We start from the raw sequence: 26,304 nt of genomic DNA, 5'->3' as shown, positions 1-26,304 counted from the left end.
TCAGTCTACTGGAGGGAAAGAGCAAACTAGACTGTCACTGCTGCTATCAGAGAGTGACAGCATCGACAAACATCCCACAGGATGACACCCAGGTGTGATGACTTTAAAAGAAGATATTACGCTATGATGTCTCATAACATTAGGTCCAGCATCACATACCGTGAGACACCCAGTTCACCAGTATGGGTGGTTAGTGTAGACAGTTTATCTCATCATTACCATGGTCTTATTAAACGTTTGTTAAACCCAATCTTGCAAATGAAAAGTTCATGGACAATAAGCGCAGCCTTGGCCAATTTAATACACTCAAAGGTTTGGCTGCTGCAGATTTACATTAGCTAATGCTAACCAGCTTTAGACAGATATTTCTGTCATCACTGAGTCAGTTTAGTCAGCCTAGTTTCAAGCAGTGAATTTTGTAAATAAACAATCATGCAGTAGGGGACAAAATAACATAAAAAACATTTTAATATTATCAAACGCAATAGCTCTGCACTATTATACTGAATTAGTATACTGAATTTGTGAAGCATTTAAGAGCCATGTTTGAGGCTGTAGTCTGCGTTGGCGTTGCATTGGGATTGGTTGTAAGGTGCTCTTTTTTGTCCACCCATTTCATGAGTCTGTGTTTTGTGCTCTCTTGGTGAGTCATAGGCCGACAGCATTTTAGATTATGAAACAGATCGAACATACAGAGCTGAGGGTTACTGTCTATTTATAGGTATGATCTCATATCCAACTTTTTAATCCTGCTCTTTATGCCCACATAGAACACCAAGGCCTGCAATACACAGGGTGATGTAATGGGGTAATGCAGTTTTAGATCGCTCTACAGAATGTGTTGATATATGGCTGCTAATCTAGCTGCGAGCATGAGCGTCTGATCTCTGCAATGTTTAAGCTGCAGCAGCATTAATCAGAATGCTAAAGCTTGCATTCATTAAGAGGCCTCAAGTGTTGTGGGAGGGTAAGTGCTTCACCCTAAGTATTTAAGTGTATATATAGTATAAAGTGTATTTAAGCACATGTGGTTCCAGGTCAGTGATAGAAAATGTGGAAAGAATCATGTTTTGGATTATGGGTTTTTATTTGTATACATATTTGCTATCTGTCACAACATCATCCATCCTTGTTCACAGCTTTTGTTGCCTTTTTTGCTGACCATGCTCCCCACACGAGCCAACACTTGAACACAGACGCTCACGCACGCACGCACACACACACACACACACACACACACACACACACACACACACACACACACACACACACACACACACACACACACACACACACACAATCTTTCTTCTTCAAGACAAGGTCAGTAAATAAGGCAACCTAAGATGATGACAGGCATCAACGGGTGAAAATATTCTGATCCTTCCTTATAAGTGGTATAATGTTTTAATCTCATCTCATTTGCCAGGAATGCATACACCTCCCATCTCTCTAGTCAGGTGGTTCTCTTCATTCGCATTTACACTTCTCAAACGTTTAGCATCAGAAGTAACTCATGATAAAATTAAACTTTTTGAATTAAAAAAAAAATTACAATGAAGTCCCAACCCTGTTCATTGACTTCATATAACTACACAGTATATATTTCCAATACCTATGCGACACATCCTTTATAAAAACTAGCCTATTTATTAAATATAGTAACAATCTCCAGGTAAGCACACAGTTGGATGATTAATCTGCTGAGATTACATAACGCCCTTAAGCTTTCAGTGTGTCACCGCATCATCTCATATAAACATTGTCCCAGGCGATATAATAAATGGTGGATATATTATCTATTGATATGGAACTAAATACTTATGTTGTCTAAAGCTTAGAACTTAGGTCTTATTGTCTCTCTACATACTTCGTCAAGAAAATCTGTTTGCACAGCACTCTCTGTTTAAATCTGGTATTTTTTCTTTTTAGATAAACACAGCTTCCTTCTACAAAACTATACCCATTCATAAAACAAACACCGAGTAGTTTTTGGTTCTATTAACCAGTAAAGTTCAGAGAGTTGTTCTATACCTTTAAGCTGGCACGATCAATCATGTGACACAACGCAAACGAGAAACCCTCCATACAGAGCAGTGAAAAGATTTGATTGGCTGAAACCTGTGAATGGCCGACGTTAATGATTAACATTCATGTCACAACACTGCAGTTTCATTCAGTACTTGGTTTCTCTTAGCTGGCGCTATGCCAGACTGTGCCACTTGAGGGCGCTCACATATAACACAGCAGTATACCTTCAATCCTTATGGACTTATTTCATGAGGCACAATGTTAACATAGGAAACATGGAGATGTGGTATAAAGGGGTACTAATCTGCCCTACAGTGGAGAGGGGTGTTTCAAGCCCTAAAATGCATTCACACTGCAAAATCACTTTAAAAGTCTGTGCATTTAGCTCTATCAGTGACACAATAAATAAATCCATAAATACATTCAAATTAGCATAAGGAATACATTACCTGTTAGTATGATAAAACAAATCAAGCTGTTTAGTTGTTCAGTTAACCATTCCCCTGGACAAATAGCAGCAAGAAATCCAAAAGCCTACCGGTGATCAGATTCAAGTCCCCCACCCACAAACTAAGCACCTCACCTGATAAGCTCAACCTTCACAAAAGGTAAAGTAGGATGAACACTCAAAATAATACATTCCAAATGGCTGATATGAAAAAGAAAAACTGAATGCCAAAAAATGAAGTCGGTTTTTGATCACGCAAATAGATGATAATTGAGCTGTCAACAAAAATTGACTAAATGTATGTTCTGTTTTGGCATCCTCCTCATGATAAAACGATTTAATTTTCTGTCTAATACATGAGTTTTCTTCTTGTTTCCTTTCCTGTGAGACACACAAGCTGTGTTCTAGCAAACGAAGAAAGACAAGGAGAAGCAGACACTCATCTTATAGCTTTTAGATGCACTGAAGTCTTTCACAACATACTGAAAGACCCTCGTCTAAATCTAAACACAGTGCTTCATGGTAACTATGAACACTTTTGTTATTAAAACACAATCTGAAACTGGCAAATGTGTAATCACGTTAGCCTTTTGCCCCCCATTACCTGACTTAATCTAAAAGAAAAATTATAAAAACCACAGATAAGAAGCACAGGCCTATCCATGTATCAAGAGTATAGTCAAACTAGAACAACAACTATCATGCCAAGTCTATGTTTATCTGACAGGCTTAAAGATAGTCATGATAATATTTCCTCGCTTTGTTATGTGGTTGGATACAGAGCTATCTTTTGATTGTCTAGAAACTAAACGTAAGAGAGAGAGGCACCAGACCGTAAGGAAGGACAAGTAAAACAAACCAGTAAACAAATAAAGAAGTCTCTATATAAATATAAACTCTAGAATTGTCTGATAACTATGGAGTTGGTCAGCGCTTGATCAATGCACACAAATATAAAACGGCAGTCCTGGAACGAATTATTTGTTCTGATCTGGGATCAGCTTCATTCTCCCTGCTTTTTAACGTTTTTCCACGAGGCAGGAAAGGTAAAATTAACCCCAGGTCAGCGTCTAAAAGCAACTATACCAGTCTATAAAATGCGCATAAAAGATAGAAGGCACAGAAACACAAACCCACTGTGGAGTGGGGTGGACTGACAGCAGTTTTTTTGGGAGCAGACTTGATGAAGCTGCAGGTCTGCTGGCAGCAGATGGGTTGCGTACAACTTGCGATGTCTGGAAAGGAGCAGAGATTTATATATTTGCAGTCTCATTTTCATTTATTTTGTTTTGGACCTCTATGTGGATATGACCGAGTCGTTCACCGCTCTTCTCCTAGTTATGAGTGTGACCACTGACTTACGTCAGCCGTGAGAGCCGGAGTCACATTTCGGTGGATGAGAAACCAAGAGGGGACTCAGTCGTGTGCCTGATTGCACCCCTGTAGACAAAAGTGGCTTCTTCATTTGATCCATTGCATAACTATCCCTAACCTGCACTGAGCATAAAAAGCTGGTCTACCTGAAGTCCCCACAACTGAACAGATTCACACTGCTGTCCTCCATTTGGTCTTTCAGATCAAAACGAAGGGCGAAGCCACTTTATGCTACAGATGTGATGGGTCCTTTTATTACAGACCTCATATACATGTCATCCTATTTGATCACACCAGTCTCTTCCCGTGTTGTCTGATTTACCGTTTTTGACCGCGCAGCTTCTGTCTTTTCACCGACTGGCTTGGCAACAGTCATATTTGCCACCACAGAATCTTTGCTCTGTTGTCTCTTTTGTTGTTTGGCTGTGTCTTCGGTCTTGCTGGTGCCACGCTGGTGGACAGGGGATGTTGCTTTCACAGGGATGGGTGCTTTCCCCTGGGGCAGATGGGGGTCTTCTCCAATGTTGACTGTGAGGTTGGTGTAGAGAGGCTCCAGCTCTTTGGAAAGAAGTTCGTAGGTCAGAGAGTTGAGGCCATCAGAGCGCCAGTTGAGTCTGGTCCTTTTCAGAAGGTCAAACCTAGAAAAACGAATATAATATCACAGGATTGTGTGTGTGTATGTGTGTGTGTGTATGTGTGTTTGTGTGTGTGTGTGTGTCCGTGTCTATGTATTTCATAATGGTAAATTTGTTAATATATTTTCTTGCCAACAATTAGATGAGAAGATTGATATCCCTTTCAATCAGAAGAGTGACATCAATCTTCTCATTTAATTTTCTGCAAGAAAACCACGAGAATGTTGAATTACTCCTTTAACAATGCCACATGAGAAAGATCTCTCCATGAAAGTTAATAAAGTTCTTCTGACATTAAAGAACAAAGTTTAGTCTTAATTATATTTGAGATATATTCCCATGTAAATGAGACTTGTGGCGCAACAGCTGATCTGCAAAAGCTTGTCTTTATAATCAAGAAAATCTTTCCAAAGAATTATGGAAGGGAGAAAATGAGTGATTTTTTAAATCACAAAACCAATGAGTATGCTGCCTGAGGCAGTAGAAATTGTTGGCACCACAAGCGAGGAAAGGAAAATGCCAACCTTGTACAAAACAGCATGTCAACACAAAAAAAAGAAAAGAAAAAACCAATACTGTAAAAATGCAACAATGTGAGGGGTTGGAGAAAGGACAAGTTTGGACAAAAAGTGAAAGACAACATAATAGCAATGGAAATGAAGCCCGTACAAATATTAGTGGTACAATGTGAATGATTACACTGATCAGCCGCAGTATAAAAACCATTCCATTGCTGCAGCTGATCAGTGCATTTGTAAGTTAACTATAATTTGCTATTTCATAAACCATCCCACTAAAAAGGGGCAGATACACCAGTCAGATGAAGGGAAAAAAAAATCAGTTGTTTTTTTTTATGTATGTCTCCATCTGTACCTGCGTGGATTTTGCTCATTGCCTCTGTCTCCTTTATGCTTGATCATCTTGTAATGACCAATGGCCACTGGAGGGCGCACGATCTTCATGCCAGATAGACGTACTCTGGATAGGCAGCACACAAGAGGAGTTAACGGGAACAGCAGATTCTCAATCAAAAGAATAAAACTGGAGGAAATCTCAGAGTCAGGATAATATTAGTTCATCAGACCTATTTTCTATTACTCAAAGCTTGAATGTTACTGAATCTAAGTGCATCTAGTCTCTATGGGATACATTTAAAAACTGAAAAATAAAGAAAACAAACCTTGAATTGTGGATGACGTATGAGAATAACATACTTTTATGGCCTATAGGCGGTGGAAAACACTGTGGTTCCCTTTTTCCATCTCTGGTGCTTGTGTGCCACTCCAGTCATCTAAGTCGATCAAAACATTTAACTAATGTTCTGAATGTCCTCTATATACTCATTTTTTAAAGTTGCAAACAGCATGCATAAACACCAAAATATTATTAAAAGTAGGAGAGAAATAGTAGTTTTGCTTCATGTTACAATTTGTGTGAGCTTTTTAATCTTTTTTTTTTTTGTTGCATTCAGTGCCTCTTGTAACAGATTGGCAAATGCGAGAACAGCCAGAGAGTAGAGAGAGGGGACCATAGCATGGAAATGAGATAAAGAATTCCTGAAAACGCTCAAGCACGCAGCCCAGCCCAAATCTGCGAGCTAGTCCATGTGAACTTACTCACTGAGCCCACTCCAAGAGACACACCGCAAAGCCACAGCAGTGGGAGGGGACGTGAAGATGAAAGATGATGTTAGGACACACAAAATAAAAGTCAAACAAAAGGAAACGTGGCAATGAAAATGTAAAACATGAGAAAAAAGATGAATAAGTAAAGCAAAAGATAGTGAAAAAGTATGAGAAGCAAAGAGGTTTAAATGGCCGTGCATGTGGTTGCAGGGTGTGGGTCTCTGCCACATTCAGCCTCCTCACCTGGCAGCAATATCATCATCCTCTCCACCCCAGCCCCAGTACTGGTTGGGAAAGCCATTCATCTTCATGTACTGGTCTGGGGTCACTGCAGACACCCCACCAAAATACTGTGGGTACGGCAGCCTGGGAGAGTCACATTACCAATGCACTCGTGAAATTAATGTCCCAGCACAATGCATTTATATATATATGTATATATATAAATCCATCCACACATACACACAAACTATGCTTTTACCTGTATCTGAACTTGTCCATGGCCACAGACAGGTGTGTGGGGAACTGTTTGTGGCAGGTGTAGGTGTTGTGGTCATTCTCGGGCAGCAGGTCAACATCATGCAGGAAGATGCAGCTCCAGTCTTCATCTCTGAGGGCCTCCCGCACCCCAACGTTAAGCAGCTTGGCTCGGTTGAAAGTACTGTTCCCCCACTGAAGCCAGGAACAGAAGCAGAGGGGCAACACTTAGCTACATATGACTGTATTTATTTTAAAACAAGCAAAGCGTGTGACACCATCTAAGGTGTTTTACTGCAGAACAACAGATTATTTCTTTTTTAAAGATCTTATATAATAACTGAATAATAATATTCTGGCATAAGAATGGTTGATAATGGTGTGATTTTTGTTGTACTGCAACAAAGCTCAAAGACACGTATCTTAAAAAAAATAAATAAAATGTTTGATTACTTGATTAAATTATAATACTTGGTTAATATAATTTGTATAGCAGTGTTAAACCACATACTGGTTATACACCAACTCCACATCAGTATTACCCACGGAGTACACTGTAGTTCACTAGTAATACACCAGTAAATGCTTGCAGTACACCAATGTTATAAATATGCTGCTAGTACACCAGTATTACACCACTATTATGTAGTAATACATAATATTAATTCACCAGTGATATACAATTATTATACCAGCATTACCATTAGTATACACCATTCACACCAGTACATAATGATACAATTAAATCCAGGAATATTTATAAAGCTGGTGTTTTACAAATAAAACACCAGCTATTTACCAGCATCACACCATTATTGCATCAGTATTACACAAGAAACATACCAACATTACACCAACACCACAGTCTACTTTTGCACATGGAAGGAGATAGTGCAAGCTATCGACAACCACACTGAAAAAACATACTGACAGTAGCATTTTAAACCAGCCTGCACACACAAAAACACTCATCCATAACCTGACCTGCTGCACTATGTAGATGCTGTAGTGGATCTGCTGTCTCTGCAGGAAGGGGTGGAGGTGGTAGAGCAGGGCACGGAGGTGGGTCTGCCGGTTCCGGTATGGTACCACTATCGCTGTGTGGTGGCGGGGTTCACAGTCTGGAGGCCGGTAGCGTCCGCCCGGCAACACTAATGGATTCCTCTGTCTGATCTCCTCCAGAGACAGAGGAGAGGAAAGATGGACAGACACAGGTCCAACTGGAGGGGAGAAAGGAAAGGAGAGGAAAAACGTTTTAGTGATGCTGTCTGGCATTTGCCTGAACCACCACGTAGTTGAAAACCATACACCAATAATATTCACTGAGCCTTTCACGGTACATGCATGTCATACATATAACAGCACACATTTAACCCCTCGCTCTCTTACCCAGCAGCGGGGAGGGGATCTGGCAGTCTCTCAGCGGTGGTCCTGTGACAGGGGGTCCAGTGCCAGAGTTGCGAGGCGGGGGAGGCGGCACTCCCAGATGACTGAGGTTGGTGTAGACATCGTGAGGGCGAGAGTAATCAAACTCCGGCTCTGTGGTGTGCACCAGGACAGACACCAAACCTCTGAAGCCCCCAAGGGAGAAGTAGAGGACAAAAGCAAACTGGAAGCCCACCAGCAAGGCTAGTGTGCACGGGGAGTCCAGAGAGCGCCCACAGCACGCCATAATAAAGTACGATTGCAGAGACACAGTGAAACTCCAGGTGGGGAAACTGGATGGAGGGATAGGAGGAGAAATGGTGGGGGAGAGACAAGTGGTAGCTGTATAAGGAGGGTGAAGGAAGAGGTAGGAAATGAGCAGGGAGAGGTGGGGGTGGGGAGGTGGGGGGGCAGTGCTGGGTGCAGGCTCAGACGTGCAGGTAGCAGGTATCCATCTGTAGGTATGGGTAATAGTAGTGGTGAAACTGAGTCAGCACTGCCATCACCTCCTGACCATAGACGTCACTGAGAGGAAAGAAGAAAATGATTGTTTGTCACTGACAGTTGCTGCTTGTTCGTACCGTTATTGCATTACATCAGTCTAGATACAGGGTACCTGATTTTGCAATGGGGTGGGGGGGGGGGGTCTAATTAAAACCTGTCCCGGGCCTTGAAGGGCTCACTCCACCTCTCTCCTCCACTTCCTCCTTGCATCATCAAGCTTTCTGAAAGAGAAAATGAAAAGACCTGAGTGAGTAACAATGCAGCAGCAGATTTGTCTCAGTGGTGCTGTGTAGTGGAAATGTGAGGTGAAATAAGCTGGGGAACGACAAGCAGCTACAAACAAATGTCATGTCGGCTTCTTTATTTAGAATGGCTTATTTTCAGCGGTGACATTCCATGGGGCGTGTGTGGGGAAGGGACGCTGATGCCTGCGGATCAAATTAATCCTACATCACACTTTCCTGTTTGTCCAAAACAATTACATGCTATAGCAAGTCTGGTGAGACTGGATTCATCAGTGGAGGTGCTGCTGAATTTCCCGAGACAGGAAACAGGAATTCATAGCTCTTTAAATAATTAAATAAAAACAGATCACCGCGGAGGAGAGACAGCGCCATGGTTATCAGTACAGATTGCTCTCCATCCAGGTGATTAGCCCTATCACCATCTATCGTCAGGCCTGGGCAGGAAATCATGATCATTTTTACATGACTAAAGCCAAAATACGTACAAAATCCATTCTACAGGATCCCTACCTTCAATGTGTTTCTTAATTCAGAGATTTAATTCTGAGATTTTTTTTAAATTCTTGGCTTAGTACAAGCTCTGCTGCACCAGCCGACTCACCAGCACATCCCTGCGACATTTCAAATCCAGCCCCCGGCTTCCTCTGAGAATCGACGGGCCGCTGCCACCGACGAGTGGACGCGATGGACCAAAAGCAAAAGACACCGTTTTTGTTTCTTCCTCTCTGATGCTGGTGGCTCCTCCTCCACCTCCTAATCTCTCATCCGAGGCGAAATCTCCCCGTAGGTGCTTAGAGGGCCATGCAGACGCTTTCACACGCAAGAGCATCGCCGCATATCCGTCCAGTGTCAACACAGGCAAGTGCGCCTCTGCCTCATCGAAGCGCGGCTCCGTCGTTGTGCCAGATGGGGCTGAGGCGCATCGCGGTGACGCGCTGGGCGGCATATTTAAAAATGAATTTGTGATGTAGACACTGATGGTTGATAGATAAATGCATAAACATTTGACTGTATAAAAACCAGCAGCTTTTGTTATTTATCTGGATGCAAATTAAGTAAAGAAAGCCGGTGTGGAGGATGGAAATCCTCAGTCACTAAAACATCACTCCACATTATTTTCATTTGCATGTTGTCATATTTAGGATTACATGATTTTGTCAGTGTGAAAATGTTGAAGACGTCCTTAAAATGTCCACAGTATATTTATTTTGAAAGTGTTTTTTTTCCTGTGCAAATTCATAAAGGCGAATTTTCTCCTTCCCCCTGCTGTTCTTCTGTTTTTTGTTTTTTTTTTTCTGTGTGGGCGTGTGTGTGTGTGTTCCTTTGTGCTGAAGATAGTCTAGTGGGAAAGCACTGCACTGAAGAACTCCAGGAGAGGAGAATGACATTGTGAGACTGAATCCCACAGCAGTGACAAAAGCAAAGTCTCACAATACAGTAGGAATCTGTCAAGAAATTGTGGTACAAGCAGTCAAGACATTTGTTGTGGCTGAATACAGTTCGGACACAAACACACACACACACACACACACACACACTAAAATCTAAAAACCACAGAGCATCAGTTGAACACATTTTATAATTACGTCACTGTTGAAGATAGCTTAAGTATGTGTACACTGATATAAAATTTCTTTTTTTAAATACTTTATTTTCCCTTTAAGGATATCATATGAAATGCTGAGAGTGATGCAAACTCATGACTTCAGGTCAACATAACTGTAAATTTGAATTGAAGACATCGTGTCCACTGAATCAAAATATCATGAACACTTTTGTCTGAATCCCACAAATGTTCAAAGAATCAGTTGTTGTCACGTTGCATGTAATGTGACCGTGTTGAACATGTTTGTGTTCGAGTGTTATAAATTTCTCTGATTACTTTTTTTTTTTTTACCTTTACAAAGTGTAAATTATCAAGTGTTTTCTGTTTTTGATTTATCTTCTTTATTTCTCACACAGCATCCAACCTAGGGGCATCAGTTGTTGACTGGCTTAATGTAGCAGGCTAAAAATGTTTTTATTCACATGCAGCAGTAGCTTGTCAGATTACAGAACAGAGACAGGACAGAATACTTATGGCTAAAGTAGTTCCACAAAGGTCTGCCAATGTAAACAGGCTAACCCCCCAGTAACCCTGAAGCAGATAAAGCATAACAGAAAAATTGTGCAAAACAATGCATCAACACTACTATTGTTCGTAGCACTATGTGAACACACTGCCTTCATTGACTCAAAGCAAAGCGGATGTGTGTTTCCTCTATCTGGGGAAAAAAACCCCACAACCTCAGTGTCCCCCTCCAGGAATACTGTTTAAAAGTATCATACAGACAGCGTAATATTTAGTAAAGGCACAGAACAAACTCTTTACAAAGGCACTCTGATGGTACAGTCACCTCAGGTGAGTAAGAAAAGATGTTTGGCTCTGATGAGGGGAATATATAACTGTACCTATTGGTCTTTCAATAAAATCAACTGCCATGATATTTACAAAAATGTTGTTTAGCTGGTGGCAAACTTGAACTGAAGTTTCAACTTTTTGTGCAATTGTTTTTGTGTCTGTAAATGGTGGAAAATAGCCCCAGTTCTGTGACCAGTTGTTTATTAATACAGTATCATTAAATCACAGAGTTGAGGACCAAATGGCTTCAAACCAGTGAAACAGGGACAATGTGATGGACCTCCCAAATCAGCACACACAGAAAGTCATACAGAGCACCTTTTTATATATATATAAAAACAATCTATAAAGCGTTGCGTTTCTATTTTTTACTCATAATCTTAACCAAAATGTTAATAAAACAAAAATGAATTCTGTCACAATAAGCACTGTTGTGTAAAAAAAAATGGAATGAAATGCTTCACAAGTTCTCAGTACTAATTTTTTCATTGATTTAGACTGGGGAAAACATTCTTCTCGGACAGTCTCCTCTGTTTCATCCTTTTCAAATGTTAAAACTTTAAAACCTTGAATTCAAAAAATGCAAAAAATCAGATGAAGTCCTGCAAGCACTTTGCCTTCCACTCCCTTCAAGTTGTGTTATTGTATTTTTGACCTTTCCTCCTATTTCATCAGTTTATTGCCCATTTTCTCCATCATTCGCTCCCTCTCTCTCTCCAAAAAATTAATAATAATAATAAAAAATAATCTTCTGCAATACGAACTCCCTTTTCTCTCAAGTTTTTTCATTATTTAAATTATCTGCTCGTCCTCCATCACCTTTCCCTCACTCTCTCCATCTCTCAGCATCACCCTGTCTTTACTTTTTGTAGTTGCCGAACTGAATGGCCAGCCGGTCGCTGACACAGCGGAACGTTGCCGGCTGCACCTCCCAGTAGTTGACAGGGTTAGCAAACAGGCTGATGCCGTTATAGAACGTCCTCTTCATCCCAAATCCGCGAGGGCAGAAGTCATCCACACTGACCTGGCTGATGCTGTTGGAGTGCAGGTACACCACCTAGAAAACGGGAGTTGCAAAGTAGAGTGTGAGTGTTAAACATTCAGTCACAGATGTTTGAGCAAGTTAGACTCACCTGTAGGTATTTCATGTCTGGGAGGCCCTTGGGAACACGAGTGAGACGGTTGTTGTCCAGATGGAGCTCTCTCAGCCTGGGGAGGTAGGACAGACTGCCATTCTCAATGTTCCGGATATGATTGAAGCCAAGGCCCAGCCTGGAAAAAGGGAGCAAAGGAGGGAAAATGTGAAATAGTCAGAAAACAGAACACTGCATGGTACGTTACCTTAAAAATGCTTAACTGCTAAGCTCAACTAATCATTATCACCGCAAGAGAGTGATATAAAACCCAGCAGCCCGGCAATGCACCTGTGACCATAAATAATCCCCTTAGAGATTAAAAGTGGGTCTGAAGGTTGTGACTGACATGTCACAGGAGCAAATAATGAAATAAATAATGGCTGAATTCCATTGTGTTCATGGTGTTGTTCATGCTGGATCGCTGTCACGCAGCCATGGCTTACGGGGAAACTTGAACAGAACAGATGCACCAATTATGTTATTAATAACAGCTGATCATTTTCTACAAGTCAAAATGTCTGAAGTGAAAAAATGGTCTATATTGAATGGAGATAATGTCTTCAGGTTCTTGTTGTCGTGGTGCTTGTTTTTATCCCACATTAGGAGATTTTACAGAGGCTGCTATTTTGACTGGAGTGGGAAAACACACACACAGGCATTCAGTGAATTCTCAGTGTGTGTTATCCTGCTACCTTTAAGTGGCATGTCAATGTAGTTCATTTTTGTTACCCCTAAGGGGCACTGCTGACTGGTAATGCATATTCTTCTTTTTTAACTATGGGATGACTTTTTACAGGTAGGCAAGCAAAGCCCTCGAGGTACAAGAAATCAGTTATGTTTAGAAATGAGTATGGTGTTGAAGTGTGGAAGGTACCTGTAAAGGTTTTTGTAGCGGCTCAGGTCCTCCAGTTCTATGGCCTGAATCTGGTTGTGGTCCAGATGAAGCTCATTGAGACTCTCTGGGAGATCTGAAAGACACTCTATCAGTAAGTCTCCACTTTAGGGTGAGATTTGATTTTGTCCCATGGTTCTCTATTCCTTTCTTTGTGTCTTCTACCATTTACTCTTTCTTGGAACATGGACTCTTTGCATCCTAGTTAAAAGTAGTTAAAAGGATAGTTTAACGTTTTGTGAAATGTGCTTAGTCGCTTTCTTTCGGAGAATCTATTTTTTTTTTACTCTATTTTATAGAGAACATCATTCATTTACTTTGTAAAATAGATTCTCCGTTAGTTGCCTGCTTGCTAACAAACAAAGACTCCAGGAAGTCACCCCAACCAAGAAATAGTGCAGCACAAAACCACCCACAAATTGAATTGGTAAAAGTGATCTTCTCAAGTCCTGATAAGTGTATTTCCCAAAATATGTAATTCCTTTAAAGATAGCCTAAAACAGTGTGATTGTAAATATGTTAGCATTTTAGCCAAGCAGAGGCGGTGTTACCTTTTGGCACCCCAGTCAGTTTGGCCTCTGATATACGCAGATAATTCAGTTTCAGTCCCTTGAAGGCTCCAGGCTCAAAACCACTGTTCTGGATGGGGTTTGCTCCCATCTCTGCAAGATAAAGGGAATATTTGTGGCATGTCAAAATACAGACCCTTTAATCATCAACATCCAATGCCAATGCTATAAAGGGGCAAAAGCAGTGGTGAGAACCACAGTGTATAAGCTAGATTTGTTGAAGACATCAGCATTTCTGACCTATGCAGTTCATGTTGCCCAGTCCTGCGAAGGCTCCAGCTGCCACCTTCTTGATGCGGTTCTCATGGATCCTCAGCTCAACCAGAGAGGCAGGCAGGTTCTTCGGGATAGTGGTCAGCAGGTTTTTGGAGAAGTAGAGCTTCTGCATGTGCTTCAGAGGGACAAATGTTCTGGGGTGGACTTTGGAAATAAGGTTATTCCTCAGAGACAGACCCTGAAATTGAAAAAAAAAGAAAAAAAAAGAAAAAAAAAAAACCCAAAACAAAACAAAATTAACCAAGAAGAATCCAGATTCACTACCAATGCTATCTGATCTGTGGGAAAACACAAGTAGCACCCAAACAGAAAGAAAGTGAAAAGAAAGAAAGAAAAATCCGTACACACAAGGGCTTGTTTTTGCTTGTTTTGCTTTTTCTGTTTCTACTGTATGTGTTCTAGTTAATTAAAACACATCCAGCAACAGTTCACAGCAGTCCATCACCCAGCAGACTGTCTCTCCACCTGCACTGGCTGAAAGATCGAGACAGATGTAGGCTGAGGTAAACAGACTTTAATAGAGATGTTATTGTATAATGTCATGTCGGGAGTTTCCTAAGCTGCCAGACTTAATATTGCTCTTGGTCAGCGCTCTTGAATGTGGGTCAAGAGTGAGCAAAGCCTTTCTGCTAAGAGAGCTTGAATACTCCCATTTAGCTTCGGGCTCAAAACTTTAATACAATTACAGCTCTCAGAGCGAAGGGTGGTGGAGGGAGAACAAGAAAGGAAATGAACCTTTAAATCCCTGAGGAAACGGAAGGTCATAATCATATTTCACACTACCAAAGCCAATACAAGCTGAGCTGAATCAGTTGCACATCCTCGAGTCGAGAGGTGCTGAGCTGATGCTGAGAGGGACATTATGAATGTGACCAAGCTCCAGACGATGTGTGTCTCTTACATATAAGTTAGTAAGGCCTTTGAAGTCATTCTCTGTAAGCTCAGTGATACGGTTGTTCTGCAGGTCCAGGAACTTGGTATCCGGAGGAATATTCTTTGGCACCTCAGTCAGACCTGAAGACCAATAAAAACACAGAAGGGAATCATACTCCATTAAATGCTGCCATGGGTAACTGTGAACCAACACCCTAAAAACAGTTTGTTTTGAGTGGGCACAGTCTTAGGATATCTTAGTCAGACATAGACTTTGGAAAATAAATAGTCAGTGTGTGTTTTAAAACCTCCATCAAGACTAAAAATTAAACCAGTCACACTCCCACACAATCTCAAATGAGCACTTTGGAGCTCCTCATCTATTATTTTAATGAGAGGTGGACATACACACAACCATGGAGGTCACACTCAGACGTCAAAGCCACAACTGACGTTACTAGTTTCTCACTGACAAAGACATGCACACACACACACACACACACACACACACACACACACACACACAAAAGACAAATTCCACCTCACACCAGATGGGGACACCAGATGTTTTCCATCTGGTTTCCATTTTGACAGAAGTCACAAAGGATGGGACTTAAATACCTTCAGCAAAATCACACATCAAAAAGGGAGACAGGAACAACCCAGACACATACAAACAGAGAAATACAAGCTGTGTGCGTTAATGTGTGAGTGGTGAAGCTGCAGTTGCATTTGAGAACATTGGCTGTCTCACTTTTGGCTTTGCTGTGACAGAAAACACCTGCTGAAAAGCAGTGAAAATTTGGGGTTAACAACATCAGTCACAAGCATAAACACCAAAAGCTGTTATGGTTAGGGTTGCCCATGGATATTGTTAAGCAAGCAATAAATTCATACAGGCTAAGAATGGGTTACAACGAGTGGACAGCGTTAAGAGATACACCTGCATTATTCCATTCAAGGATCTCTCTGGAAAAATGACTCAGCACACGCACAAACACAGCAACCAATGATCATTAACAAGACCACATCACAAAGCCACGTGGACATGTGGATCAGATGCGGTCAGTGGTACAGACAGGCCACAGTAAGCGAATCTTCTACCAGGGTCGACCTCATCTGGACCACGACCGTGATGCAACCAGGCCTACTGGTGAGAGAGCGCCAGCTGTCCCACTGGGATCCAGTCTGCCACCAACCACATCTGACCCACACGGCTCTACCCAGAGCTGTCCATCTAGAGTTAAGTTTAGATATATGGCTTTGGCTGTACTGTGCCACACCCTCCATGTCACCACACAGGATCAAACCCTCAACAGCTCCCCTCTGGCATTCTGTTCAAACCATGTCCACGCAGTGCTGAGAGATCTGGTGCAGAGGCAGATGAGGCTTGGGGTTTTATGATGTAGCCTTATCCAAGAAATTAAACAGCAAAATAAATTTATTAGTTGTGGGTGAAAGATCAAGTTCCAGCCCTACTGTTTATGTTATATATAGCAGGCTCTGTCTCTGTGATTCACTTTCTCTTCACTGTAATAAAGTTATTACGGCTGCTGCGAGAGCAATATGACTCTAAAGTGTTACCAGGTGGTTTTGTGTGGTTGGAAATATTTACCCTCCAGTCAACACCTGCAGCTTCTGACAAGCCTCCTGCCAGCTGGAAACCTTTGAATTTGTATACCTGCATCAACAAACCTGAAAAAACTTTTGCCAACACCATGATTAACTGAATCTCTAAACCCTCAAAACCCTCAAACCACAACGCTTCACCCATATCTGCCACAAATCTCAAAGCCTTTACCACAAACTGACAAAACTAGCACCCTCTTAAACCCCAGCGCCCCTCAACACAAATACCCAACATCATGCTGGGATGAACACTCAGAGGAGACAGACGCCACCGCCAAAATACATCTGTTCTAAATAAGCACTTGACATCTCGGAAATTATACGCTTCCACATTTACCCACTGCAGAAAGACCAGGGGACAGTAAATATATAGAGCTTGTAAAATGATGATTCGACAAAACCATTATGTCTAAACACAGACAGCTTATTAGAGTTATATAGCCAATATAATGTGAGGAATCATTATATCCACAAAGAAGACTTTTCTGGTCCTGTAAGAAAAGACATAAGAGAAGCACGCACTTATCTACAGTCAGGAAATTGTAGTGTATGTTTATATGGAAACATGACACACACAGACTGTAAAAGCATCATAATTTGAGGTAGGTTGTGTTTTTTTTTTTATTTCTCAGGAAAGAGCAGAATATTTTTCTATCATAGTAGTAAACACTTTCTATTATTGTGATGCATTTCTTTTAACCCTCTCATCGTTAAAACCCTTCAGACTAATTCATTCTTCCTTCCATCCTCCCTTCCTGTTCTGGGGTTGCATTGAACATCCTGTCTGTGTCCCAAAAACAACATGAAACAGCTTCTTAAAGACAGTAAGGATATTATAAACTTTTCTTCTCCTCCCATCAAAGTCTCTCGCTTTTTTCTTTTTTTTTTGGATACTACCGTCTTTTTCTCTGCCTTTCTTTAACTCCCTCCTTCTTGCTCTTGATCCCTTTTCATGTCTTATTTTCTCTTCTTCCCTCCCTTCCCCTGACTTACTCCCTTCCTCTTTTCTGCTCAAACCATTTCTCTCTTCCTCTCCCACCCAGTGTGTACACACAAAGTCTGGAACACAAAATCCCTCAAAGAGATGCTTTCCCTTATGAAAATACACCAGCATTATCCCCGAGGGAGAAATTCCTCCCTCAGATAATACACCAAAGGGGGGCTTTATTCTCTGGAGCTATGAAAGTCATGCAAGGCTCAGGTCATGCTCTCTCACTCTGTCAGTCAGCCCATTTGTTTTTATGTCTGAACCTCCTGCCACACTCACACTCTGAGAAATGATGACAAAGCATCACAAACATGCATCGCTGTTGTTTGTTTGCACACTGTCACTGACCGAGGTCAGAGCACTGGACGACCCTGAGCCGACAGTGGCAGCCGAAGGGGCACATGGGCATGTCAGGGGGGAAGGGCTCCTCTGTGGCTGAACCTTCTTCCTCATCCCTCATCATTGTCATCATCCCGCCGCTGTCCATACTGTCCATGGCAAAATCCCAGAAGCCTTTCTGCTCGAAGGGAAGAGCCGAGGAGGGGGAGAGAAGCCGGGCCACACATAGCAACAGCAGGAGGGAGCAATGTGGCAACATTTTTTACTTACGCACCTGAGAAAACAGAAGGAGGAAGGAGAGCAGCGTCAGTTTTATTGGACATGAATGTGTACACTCAGTTGTTAGTTTATTGGGTACTCCTAACTAAAATGAATGCAGTCAAATGCAACAGCCCTGCAATAAATCCTACACTACTAAAGGTTACTTTTTTGTTTAATTTGTTTTAGGGAGGTGTTGAAATCAACTGTATGATCAGTTTGGAGGCTGCAATATTTGGTGCTCTTGAATTGTATTGCATTATTATCCACATCATTTATATTCATAAGGGCAGATGGGAATATGTATATGGGATGCTGTAGAATGAGAAAAATACAAAACAAAAAAAAAAACGAAAGAAAAATTGCATGAGCATGGCTGGATTACAAGCCCCAGACTGCCCCAGACCCCAAGCAGCCCCAGATCCCCAGGGGCCCCAAAAGTCCCAAGTTCAATGTGTGTCAACTTATTTTTTTGGTTACTGTGTTAACAGGAAATGTGTTTGGACATTTGCTCCACCATGTCAACGATCAATTAAGGTGCATCCAGCATTATTTTACTTTATATTGTGCTTGAATCTTGCATAAATTAATACCTAAGTGTTCAAAATTATCAAAAACTGAGATACACACAAAAAGCCCACTGCAGGTTGTATTATTCCAGTGCAGAAGTACTTGTTTTCAAGCAAAATAATGATGCTGCCATGAGTAGTCAGCTTTGTGCACTGCAGTTAATGAGAACATGGAGGCAGAGTTGATGCACAATGCACAGAGGGCAGGTATGGTGGCAGCATCAGCAGGGGCCCAACAGCAAACTAACTCATGCACAACCATGTGCATGAGAGCTATGAATTAATTGCTACACACACTACATACACCATTCAAATATAAATGGACATTGAAATGTTATGAAATGGTCTGCTTATTCTTAATTACAAAGCCCTACTGTTTACACCACACCTCACAGGCACACCAGGAACTGAAGGCTGGCGAGGAGAAATGCACTCATTCCCCTTGGTAGACTTGCCAGGAATCGACTCTGGGAATGAAAGTTACTTAAACCACACTGACAAAATGTCAGTGTCTGCTTCCTGCACACCAAGCCGATTCCCAAGAGACCAAGTCTCTTCTCACTGGCCAATCAGATAGTGTAGAGGACATCACCTCAGCGGTGGAAAACTTTATTCCTGCAACTGAAAAGTCAAACAAAGCCACCATTCATGTACAGGGGAAACTGGGTGTGCAAAACCAAGTGCAAATGGGTATGTGTGCATGTACACGTGTTTTAGTGTGTATGCATGTCATGAAACACAGACTCCATGATGTCATAGCTGTGCACACACTCCCTGGTAATTGAGGTCACCAGACATGCGAGCATGTGTGTCTGTGTTTGTTTGCTTGCTTTATCCTGCCTGCACTGACCTAACTAACACTTCAGTGCAGTAAGTCATCCTAAAATCTAACTCCTAGAAAAACAAATTATTACCAGGCCAATTGATCCCTACAGCAAGAAGTTTGTGTCCCTTAAATGGTTATAAGTTGGGCTATCTGCTTCTACTATAAGAAACAAGCAAAATGTCCTCTTTGGTCTGTCGCCCCACGTTAGCCCACATCGAGCTAACGTTAGCTTGAATAAATCTCACCTGTCATGCTACCTGCATGGACTGGTAAATAATGTTTTTCACACAGGTATACCTTCTGATAATGTCACTCGAACTGGCAGGGCTGGCTTGTTAACATGCTAACAGCAGACATCTCTGTAACACAGACGTCTTTGACATAACTGTTATTTTTCGCAGTCAGTTGATAATCTTAGTTAATTTTTAAATGTTTTAAACTAAACTACTTACTGCCCCTTTGACCTGAAGATAATCCTATGAAATAAAGTCCAGTCCTGCACTGGACCCTGGGGTGACCTAAAACACCATAATCTCTAAAAAAGCTCCGATCCCCAGCTCCATAATCCTACAGAGTGGTGGAAAGTATTGATGCCAATGGTTAGTGTACTTTCCAGAGAAGTTTAAGGATCTGTCGCAACATGACCAGGTTTTCACTGGAAGCAGGAGGGAAGCAAATTTTGCCTTCCAGCATTAATAGGACCAAGTGATTGATGGAGGAAAAATAAAGGAGGTGAAGGTTAAAATAGAGACTGACAATACAAGAGAGCAAGAAAAGAAAAGGATAAAGGCCATTTTTATCTAGCAGAGGTTTTAAAGTGAAATGTCTGTCTTTTTGAGCTAAATTCTCTCAGTTCTGTTCTTCTACTAAATGTGACACCATTCAAACACTTTGATCTTTGATCACCTTGATCTTTGCCCTGGCTATTTCACTAAATGCCACAGGATATTTATAGTAGCACTGAGTGTTCACAAGACTCTCAATAGCCTAAAAGGGAGACTGTAACAATAAAGCTTGTTGAGGGGCTTCAAGAGCTTTTTAATGTTGGGGAAATGCTTCTCATTCCACACTTCATAAAAATGTTCTCTAAGCTGATCCTGATCCTTTAAATTACAAATGTAGAGCCTTAAGAAATTAAATCCAAGGAGATACTACATCACAGTTATGGGTGATGGATCAACAACGCATGCTGATCAATTCAACTTAAGCATTTACTGACCACATCCATAACTTCACAAACACAATTCACATCTAAGCCCTGAACTATATACAACATGCACGCATGAGAAAATTATTCATATTCAGTCCCCGTTCGGTCATTGCACTTTAAAGTTGCTGATGCAATCTTCTGCAGCTGTGAAACATTTTCACTCTATTCAAGGAAATGAAAAAATATTATTTAGGGACATTAAAATCTGTAAAACAAAGAAGTTGTGCATAATGTGGACCTGGCCTGGAAGAATTGGCCCCTGCAGTCTGCTCCCTGCAATAAAAATAGCTGCCAAATTATACCATTTTGCAGAAAATAAAAACCCCACTGGCCTTGGCTTGGCCAGAAGAATGCAGCCAAGAGGACACAGCTAGGGCATATATAGACAGCATCACACAATGACACGCAACTCACAAAGATGCACAAGAGAGCTGGAACATACACAGAAGACACCACCAGACTTATTTATACACCTACAATTTCTGCAACTTTTGCCGTGCAACATTATGGGAGGTATAACAAGTATATATTGTAAATCTCAGAATGTGACACAATACTCTAATCTGTGGAGCCATTTTTCACTGCTCAAACCAGTGATTCGTCTGCAAGTTGTGGCAATGCGGTAGTGGATGGAGATTTACAGACAGAGGTGTTGAGGATGATGACTGAGGCAAAAAGAAAAAAGGAGACAGGAACAAGAACAGCCTATCATCATGCAGGAATGACGTGTAAGGCTACCGTAAACACAACATGACGATAAGACTAAACTACATCCTACAATCAAGCAGCCTCTCTGGCTGTAATAACCACTTTTATCAGGCCCTTGTGTGTTTGAATTCCTCTCTTCTCCCTCCAGTTAAACTGTGAGCCATCAAACATCCGGTCTGAGACAAAAACAAACCAAAGACTTCAATCTTAATTGTTGTTGCCTCAGCTCTCTTCCCATCCAAAGAGTGGTTTAATGGATGGATGGGCGTTTATTCCTGTCTCACTGTTTGTCTCTGAGATGCTGTGGAGAGCATATGTGTGTGTGTTGGGGGGGCGGGGGTGGCTGCATCACAGGTACAACAAAGCAGTACTATCTTTGCAGTAACACCTCTGCTGGACTATATGGCCAGAAGTATTTGGATACCCATGTAAAACTACACACTTTTTATGGGTCTGGGTTTAAGATAGGCCTCTCACTAAAGCATCTAACACCTGTGAGCCTGGCTGTATCACTCAGCATCAATGTCTGACCTCACTAAAGCTCTTGAATGGAAGCAAATCCCTGCAGCCAGGCTCCGAAATCATGTGAAAAGCCTTTTTAGACGAATGGAGGCTGTAACAGCAGCATAGTAACAACGTTGTTACTATGCTGCTATGCTGTCTCTCCTCTACAGCAATGCTTCTTTTCCCTCAGTAAAACAGAGCAGAAGAAACAAGAGGAAATTCCCCTTCTAAGTCAAAGGTGTGTCACACACACATTATGACTGTCTGAAGCTCTAAATGTAGTTGAAGCTGTTGTAACAGGCAACAGAAGACAGACACTTTTATGAACATAAGAATTCCAGTGGTTTACGCCTGGATTAGAAAGGTGAAGATTGGATTAAGAGAAACAGAGCAACAGAGAAGATATGAGAAAGGACATAGAATTGGATACATGGATGGAAAGATACTGACTAATAATAAAAAGCAGCATTGTAACTGAAAGTCCCATCTGGTGAACAATCCACCCGACAAGTGTATCATTTGTTTGAGTTTCCCACACGGGGCGTCTGAGATTAGCTTTACATTTCCTATATGCACTATCCATCAAGTGCTGGGTACTTGTCAGGCCTCTCATGCACCGCAATTACTTTGATGAGACTAGAGTTCCCACAAGGCAGCCTTTGCCCTTGTCAAGCTAAACAAACATATATTTAAGCTATATGCTCTCTGTGGTGCCAAGAATAATCATCTCCTCATAATACAACACATAGTGTTTGTTCTCCCATGACCACAGCTGAGAGAAAGGCAATCACTCTTATATCCCACCTAGACACACACAGCCCCGATTTTCTTTTGGCTCTCATGAACTGCTGCCACCTTTTCTCTCTGGGTCAGCAGAGAAAGTTTTAATTGGTATGACTTTAAAATCATCAAATTTTATATACTCACAATCCCTTTTTATGGCCACACGTTTTATTCACAGCTGCTGTTCTTGCCTGTGTCTTCTTTAGGTGCCGTTAGCACTGCCATGAACTCTAAAAGCTGAAAAATCCATTACGATATGGATCAAGACATCAAATGCTGGCTCATTTTATCTGTGTAATTCATTCTTTGGAGTGCATCAGCTCCTCAGGGCGTGTTGGCAGTTGTGTGAGCAGAGTTAAGGTGGGGCAGAGAGCTCACCAAAAGTGCCAGCTGGCACCACAACGCTGGTTTATTGGCAGCCACCACGTCAACACTCAGTGCCGATTACCATCACATGGTGGCTCAAACTAATCAAGGTGCTGAGTGAGTACAAAATATTTGACATGGCTCAGTATTGTGTTACACAGAATAAATCTACACAGAAGAGAGTCACTTCATGGGATGTTCATTTGTTTTCAGTAAGTGTTTTTTTTTCTCAACCCATCATGTTATTCTGAGCAGGATCTAAGCTGCAATAAACTCTGACCCCTAAAAAAAAAACACAAAAACTCACAAAAATGTTTGCTTGTGGGAATGCAAGCTGACTCAAACACGTACTCACACATGAGCACACATACTGCAAACCATCTATATATTTCAGTGTCAAAATCTGAAGTCCAGGTCCAAAATGATTTGGTCATTTTGCCGGACCCCCTCATCATCCTTGTCTCCTTCACTCTACACACATGTAGAACACATATAAAAAGACAGACACAGTCAGACACACACATACAGAGAGTCAAATTCATGGACTTCAGACACACAAGCTGTTAGTGTTAGGCGGGTCCGGTAGGAGCGTTCGGGTGGAGTTAACTGCCCCAGCGGCTGTAATTTGGTGACTGCTGTCCCTAAAAAAAGGAACTGTTTGGCAGCTTCTCTGTTGCCGCCAAGCTTGGATGTGGTGGAGAGCTGCACAACGTTTCAGAGACAAGGCCTAACCAGAGCAGAACAGAGAGCAGAGCAACGCAGAACAACAAAAAAAGGTTCAAATCAGTCAACAGCAGGGGGACAGCTGACCTGAGCATCCATGCCTGTGGGCAGATGTGCCTCATTCGAAGTATGTGAAGTATTCCAAGGTTTGCGCCAGTTATAAGTGGGCTATGAATAGAGACTATAAACAATGGCTGCTTTTTGAAAAACCAGAATGGAAAAATCAGCAAATTTTATTGTCAAAGCGTGGCAAAGACAGCATTTCCAAAGCACAAATTTAAATATAACTTGAACTGAAAAATTGTAAGAGTAAGGGAAAATGTAACCACTGATTTGGCATCAAACTAAAACTGATCAGTGAGGGTGGACAGCGAGGAACATGGAGCTACAACACAGAACTGTGAGTCTGAAGTTAGACAGAGAAGAAGAAAACGAAATAAAACGTTGAGATGAATGTTGAGACAGACAGGTGGACGGACAGACGGGCAGAAAGAATCACAGAACAGACAGACGAACAGGTGTGGGGTGGTCAACCCACAGGCTGGCTAATAGGCAGTCAGGCTAGAAGGTCAGGAAACAGATTCAGACCATCATTTTGACTGTCTGCCCGTTGGCTCCGGAGTCAGACTGTTTGCTCTGCCTTTGTACAGTAAGAATAACTCTGTTAAATACACTGGTATAAATGGCTCATACGTGGTAGTTAACTATTACTGGTCATGAAGTCAACAGAACAAGACAGAATGGGGCCACAGAGGGGAAAAAGTGCTTCCTTGAAGGACAGTGTATTTGTTTGCATCATATTATGTGACAAAATATAGCGAGGAAAAGAGCAAGCCATAATAATCTTCTTGCCAAATAAAGTTTCTCAGGCCACAGTTCTCTCAACACATTTCAGCATGAATCCTGTGTGTATACAGAGGCTGAATTTGAGGGTAGTGCAGGCCTGTGTACCAGACTTGATTGGCACGTTTCACTATAATTATTCTCCCTAAATGATGATGCACGGATGGACGTAAAATCCCTGCTATAAATGCCATGCGTTACAGTTAGAGCCTGATGAGAGAATAAGGGTGCACTGATCTCAGGATAATGTGAGTGGAAATAAAAAGGTTCGCTTAATTATTATCTATTCCTCTGATGAGTGCTGCCAGTGAGGTCTTTGGAGAGTCGTTGCGCCATCTAGTGTTACTCTGGAGTAAAAAATTACAGCATCAGATGGGCCGCGCGTGATGGAACAGGTTGCATGATCAAATTGCAAGATAACAGGGACAATGTCTCACATTATACTGGAGGGATAATTAAACACAAATAAATAATTAAGATTTAAATTTAATGGGTAATAGAGTGCAAACGATGTAAATATGACAACTTTAACTGAAACATAAAAGTTGACAAGAGTAGCCAAATACAAGTTGTAGCAGATCTGCAGAAGTAGAGTTTATAGCTACTTTGTGTGTTATATTTTAAATCCAGTTGATTTCACTACAATATTCCAACAGCATAAAACTTTCTAGATATCACGTTCATTGTACAATTTGTCCCGTTCAAATAAGTTGCCCCGAGGCCAAATTAGAAGATTAAACATCATATATAATAAAAATAACCCAACTCCCCTACCTTTTGGACAGAGATAAGAAATTAATTCCCAAAAATGGTTGAAGGGTGTTTTCTCCCTCTGTGCGTCAGATTATCCTCGAGATTTAAAAAGAAATGTCCTATATTTTCATCACATTTAGGGATAATTGCTGTAATTCCCTGCGGTCCTCTGACATCCAGTCGCAGCTCCTCCGCCACCGTCTGCCACTGCGAACCGTGTCAGGGAACCGTGTGTGCGCCTTTCACTCCAAACCGAGGAAATGACTGAGAGACGGGGGGGTCGAGCACATGAACTTAACAAGCCTGCCTCCTTTCTCCCCTTTTTGGATGGAGGAAAGAGGAGGAGGAGAATTGGGGGGGGGGGCGGTCTGAGTACAGTATTTTGTGTGCTATTACAGTAGCTATTACAGTACAACTGGCTGTATTATAGTTTTAACATTAGTAGTATTCTTGTGATAACCTTTCTTGTGACTCCATTCAAATATCATAGAGAACTTTACAGTATTATATTAAGTTTTCAAACCGCTTCACTTTTTTCACATTTTGTTCACACTTAATTTTCCATCATCAGTCTAAACTCAATATCCCGCATGACAAACTGCAAACCACTTTCTCAGTACTTAGTTGAGGCACTTCTGGAAGCGATCACAGCCCCAGGTCTTCTTAGGTATGATGTGACAAGCTTTGCACACCTGGATTTGAGGATTTTCTGCCAGTCTGTCGGGTTGGATGGCAAGAGAGGTTCAGCTGGGTTGAAATCATGGCTCTGACTGGGCCACTCAAGGACATTTACAGAGTTGCCCTTAAGCCACTCCTGCATTGTCGTGGCTGTGCGTTTAGGGTCATTGTCCTGTTGGAAGGTGAACCCTCGGCCCAGTCTGAGGTCCTGAGCACTGT

At 41.6% G+C, this 26,304-nt stretch overlaps 2 protein-coding genes across 3 annotated transcripts; both read right to left on the bottom strand.

Moving 5' to 3' along the window:
• Positions 1-1,102: 1,102 nt before the first annotated feature.
• b4galt3 (UDP-Gal:betaGlcNAc beta 1,4- galactosyltransferase, polypeptide 3) lies at positions 1,103-9,607 on the bottom strand. The gene is made up of 8 exons (XM_041050854.1): positions 9,363-9,607; positions 8,629-8,737; positions 7,977-8,537; positions 7,572-7,807; positions 6,592-6,782; positions 6,354-6,476; positions 5,359-5,463; positions 1,103-4,488 (listed from the first exon to the last, which is right to left on the bottom strand). Exons 3-8 carry the CDS (start codon positions 8,257-8,259, stop codon positions 4,131-4,133), a joined length of 1,296 nt encoding a protein of 431 aa, XP_040906788.1. The 5' UTR covers positions 8,260-8,537; positions 8,629-8,737; positions 9,363-9,607; the 3' UTR covers positions 1,103-4,130.
• A 729-nt stretch (positions 9,608-10,336) lies between these two features.
• bgnb (biglycan b) lies at positions 10,337-25,654 on the bottom strand. Of its 2 annotated transcripts, none has more exons than XM_041050874.1 (8): positions 22,867-23,044; positions 17,874-18,138; positions 14,937-15,049; positions 14,000-14,213; positions 13,742-13,852; positions 13,173-13,266; positions 12,296-12,434; positions 10,337-12,219 (listed from the first exon to the last, which is right to left on the bottom strand). In XM_041050874.1, the coding sequence occupies exons 2-8, from the start codon at positions 18,121-18,123 to the stop codon at positions 12,022-12,024; spliced, it is 1,119 nt and encodes a 372-aa protein (XP_040906808.1). In that variant the 5' UTR covers positions 18,124-18,138; positions 22,867-23,044; the 3' UTR covers positions 10,337-12,021. The 2 variants fall into 2 exon arrangements, with proteins under 2 accessions (XP_040906808.1, XP_040906800.1); XM_041050866.1 differs by lacking the exon at positions 22,867-23,044 and adding an exon at positions 25,429-25,654 and having other exon boundaries at positions 10,338-12,219.
• Positions 25,655-26,304: the final 650 nt, after the last annotated feature.

The sequence above is a fragment of the Toxotes jaculatrix genome, chromosome 2 (genome assembly GCF_017976425.1).
Source record: "Toxotes jaculatrix isolate fToxJac2 chromosome 2, fToxJac2.pri, whole genome shotgun sequence".
NCBI classification, from domain to species: domain Eukaryota; kingdom Metazoa; phylum Chordata; class Actinopteri; family Toxotidae; genus Toxotes; species Toxotes jaculatrix.
This window is presented reverse-complemented; position numbering and strand designations above follow the sequence as displayed.

Excerpts from the sequence above, each read along its gene's own strand:
- b4galt3 (XM_041050854.1), bottom strand. The coding sequence starts at position 8,259 with ATGGCGTGCTGTGGGCGCTCTCTGGACTCCCCGTGCACACTAGCCTTG. Across the intron at positions 7,808-7,976 it reads GATCCCCTCCCCGCTGCTGG|TTGGACCTGTGTCTGTCCAT; the intron begins GTAAGAGAGCGA and ends TCTCCCCTCCAG. Across the intron at positions 6,477-6,591 it reads ATGGACAAGTTCAGATACAG|GCTGCCGTACCCACAGTATT; the intron begins GTAAAAGCATAG and ends TGACTCTCCCAG.
- bgnb (XM_041050866.1), bottom strand. The coding sequence starts at position 18,123 with ATGTTGCCACATTGCTCCCTCCTGCTGTTGCTATGTGTGGCCCGGCTT. Across the intron at positions 12,435-13,172 it reads CGCTACAAAAACCTTTACAG|GCTGGGCCTTGGCTTCAATC; the intron begins GTACCTTCCACA and ends CCCTTTTTCCAG. Across the intron at positions 12,220-12,295 it reads CAGACATGAAATACCTACAG|GTGGTGTACCTGCACTCCAA; the intron begins GTGAGTCTAACT and ends CCCGTTTTCTAG.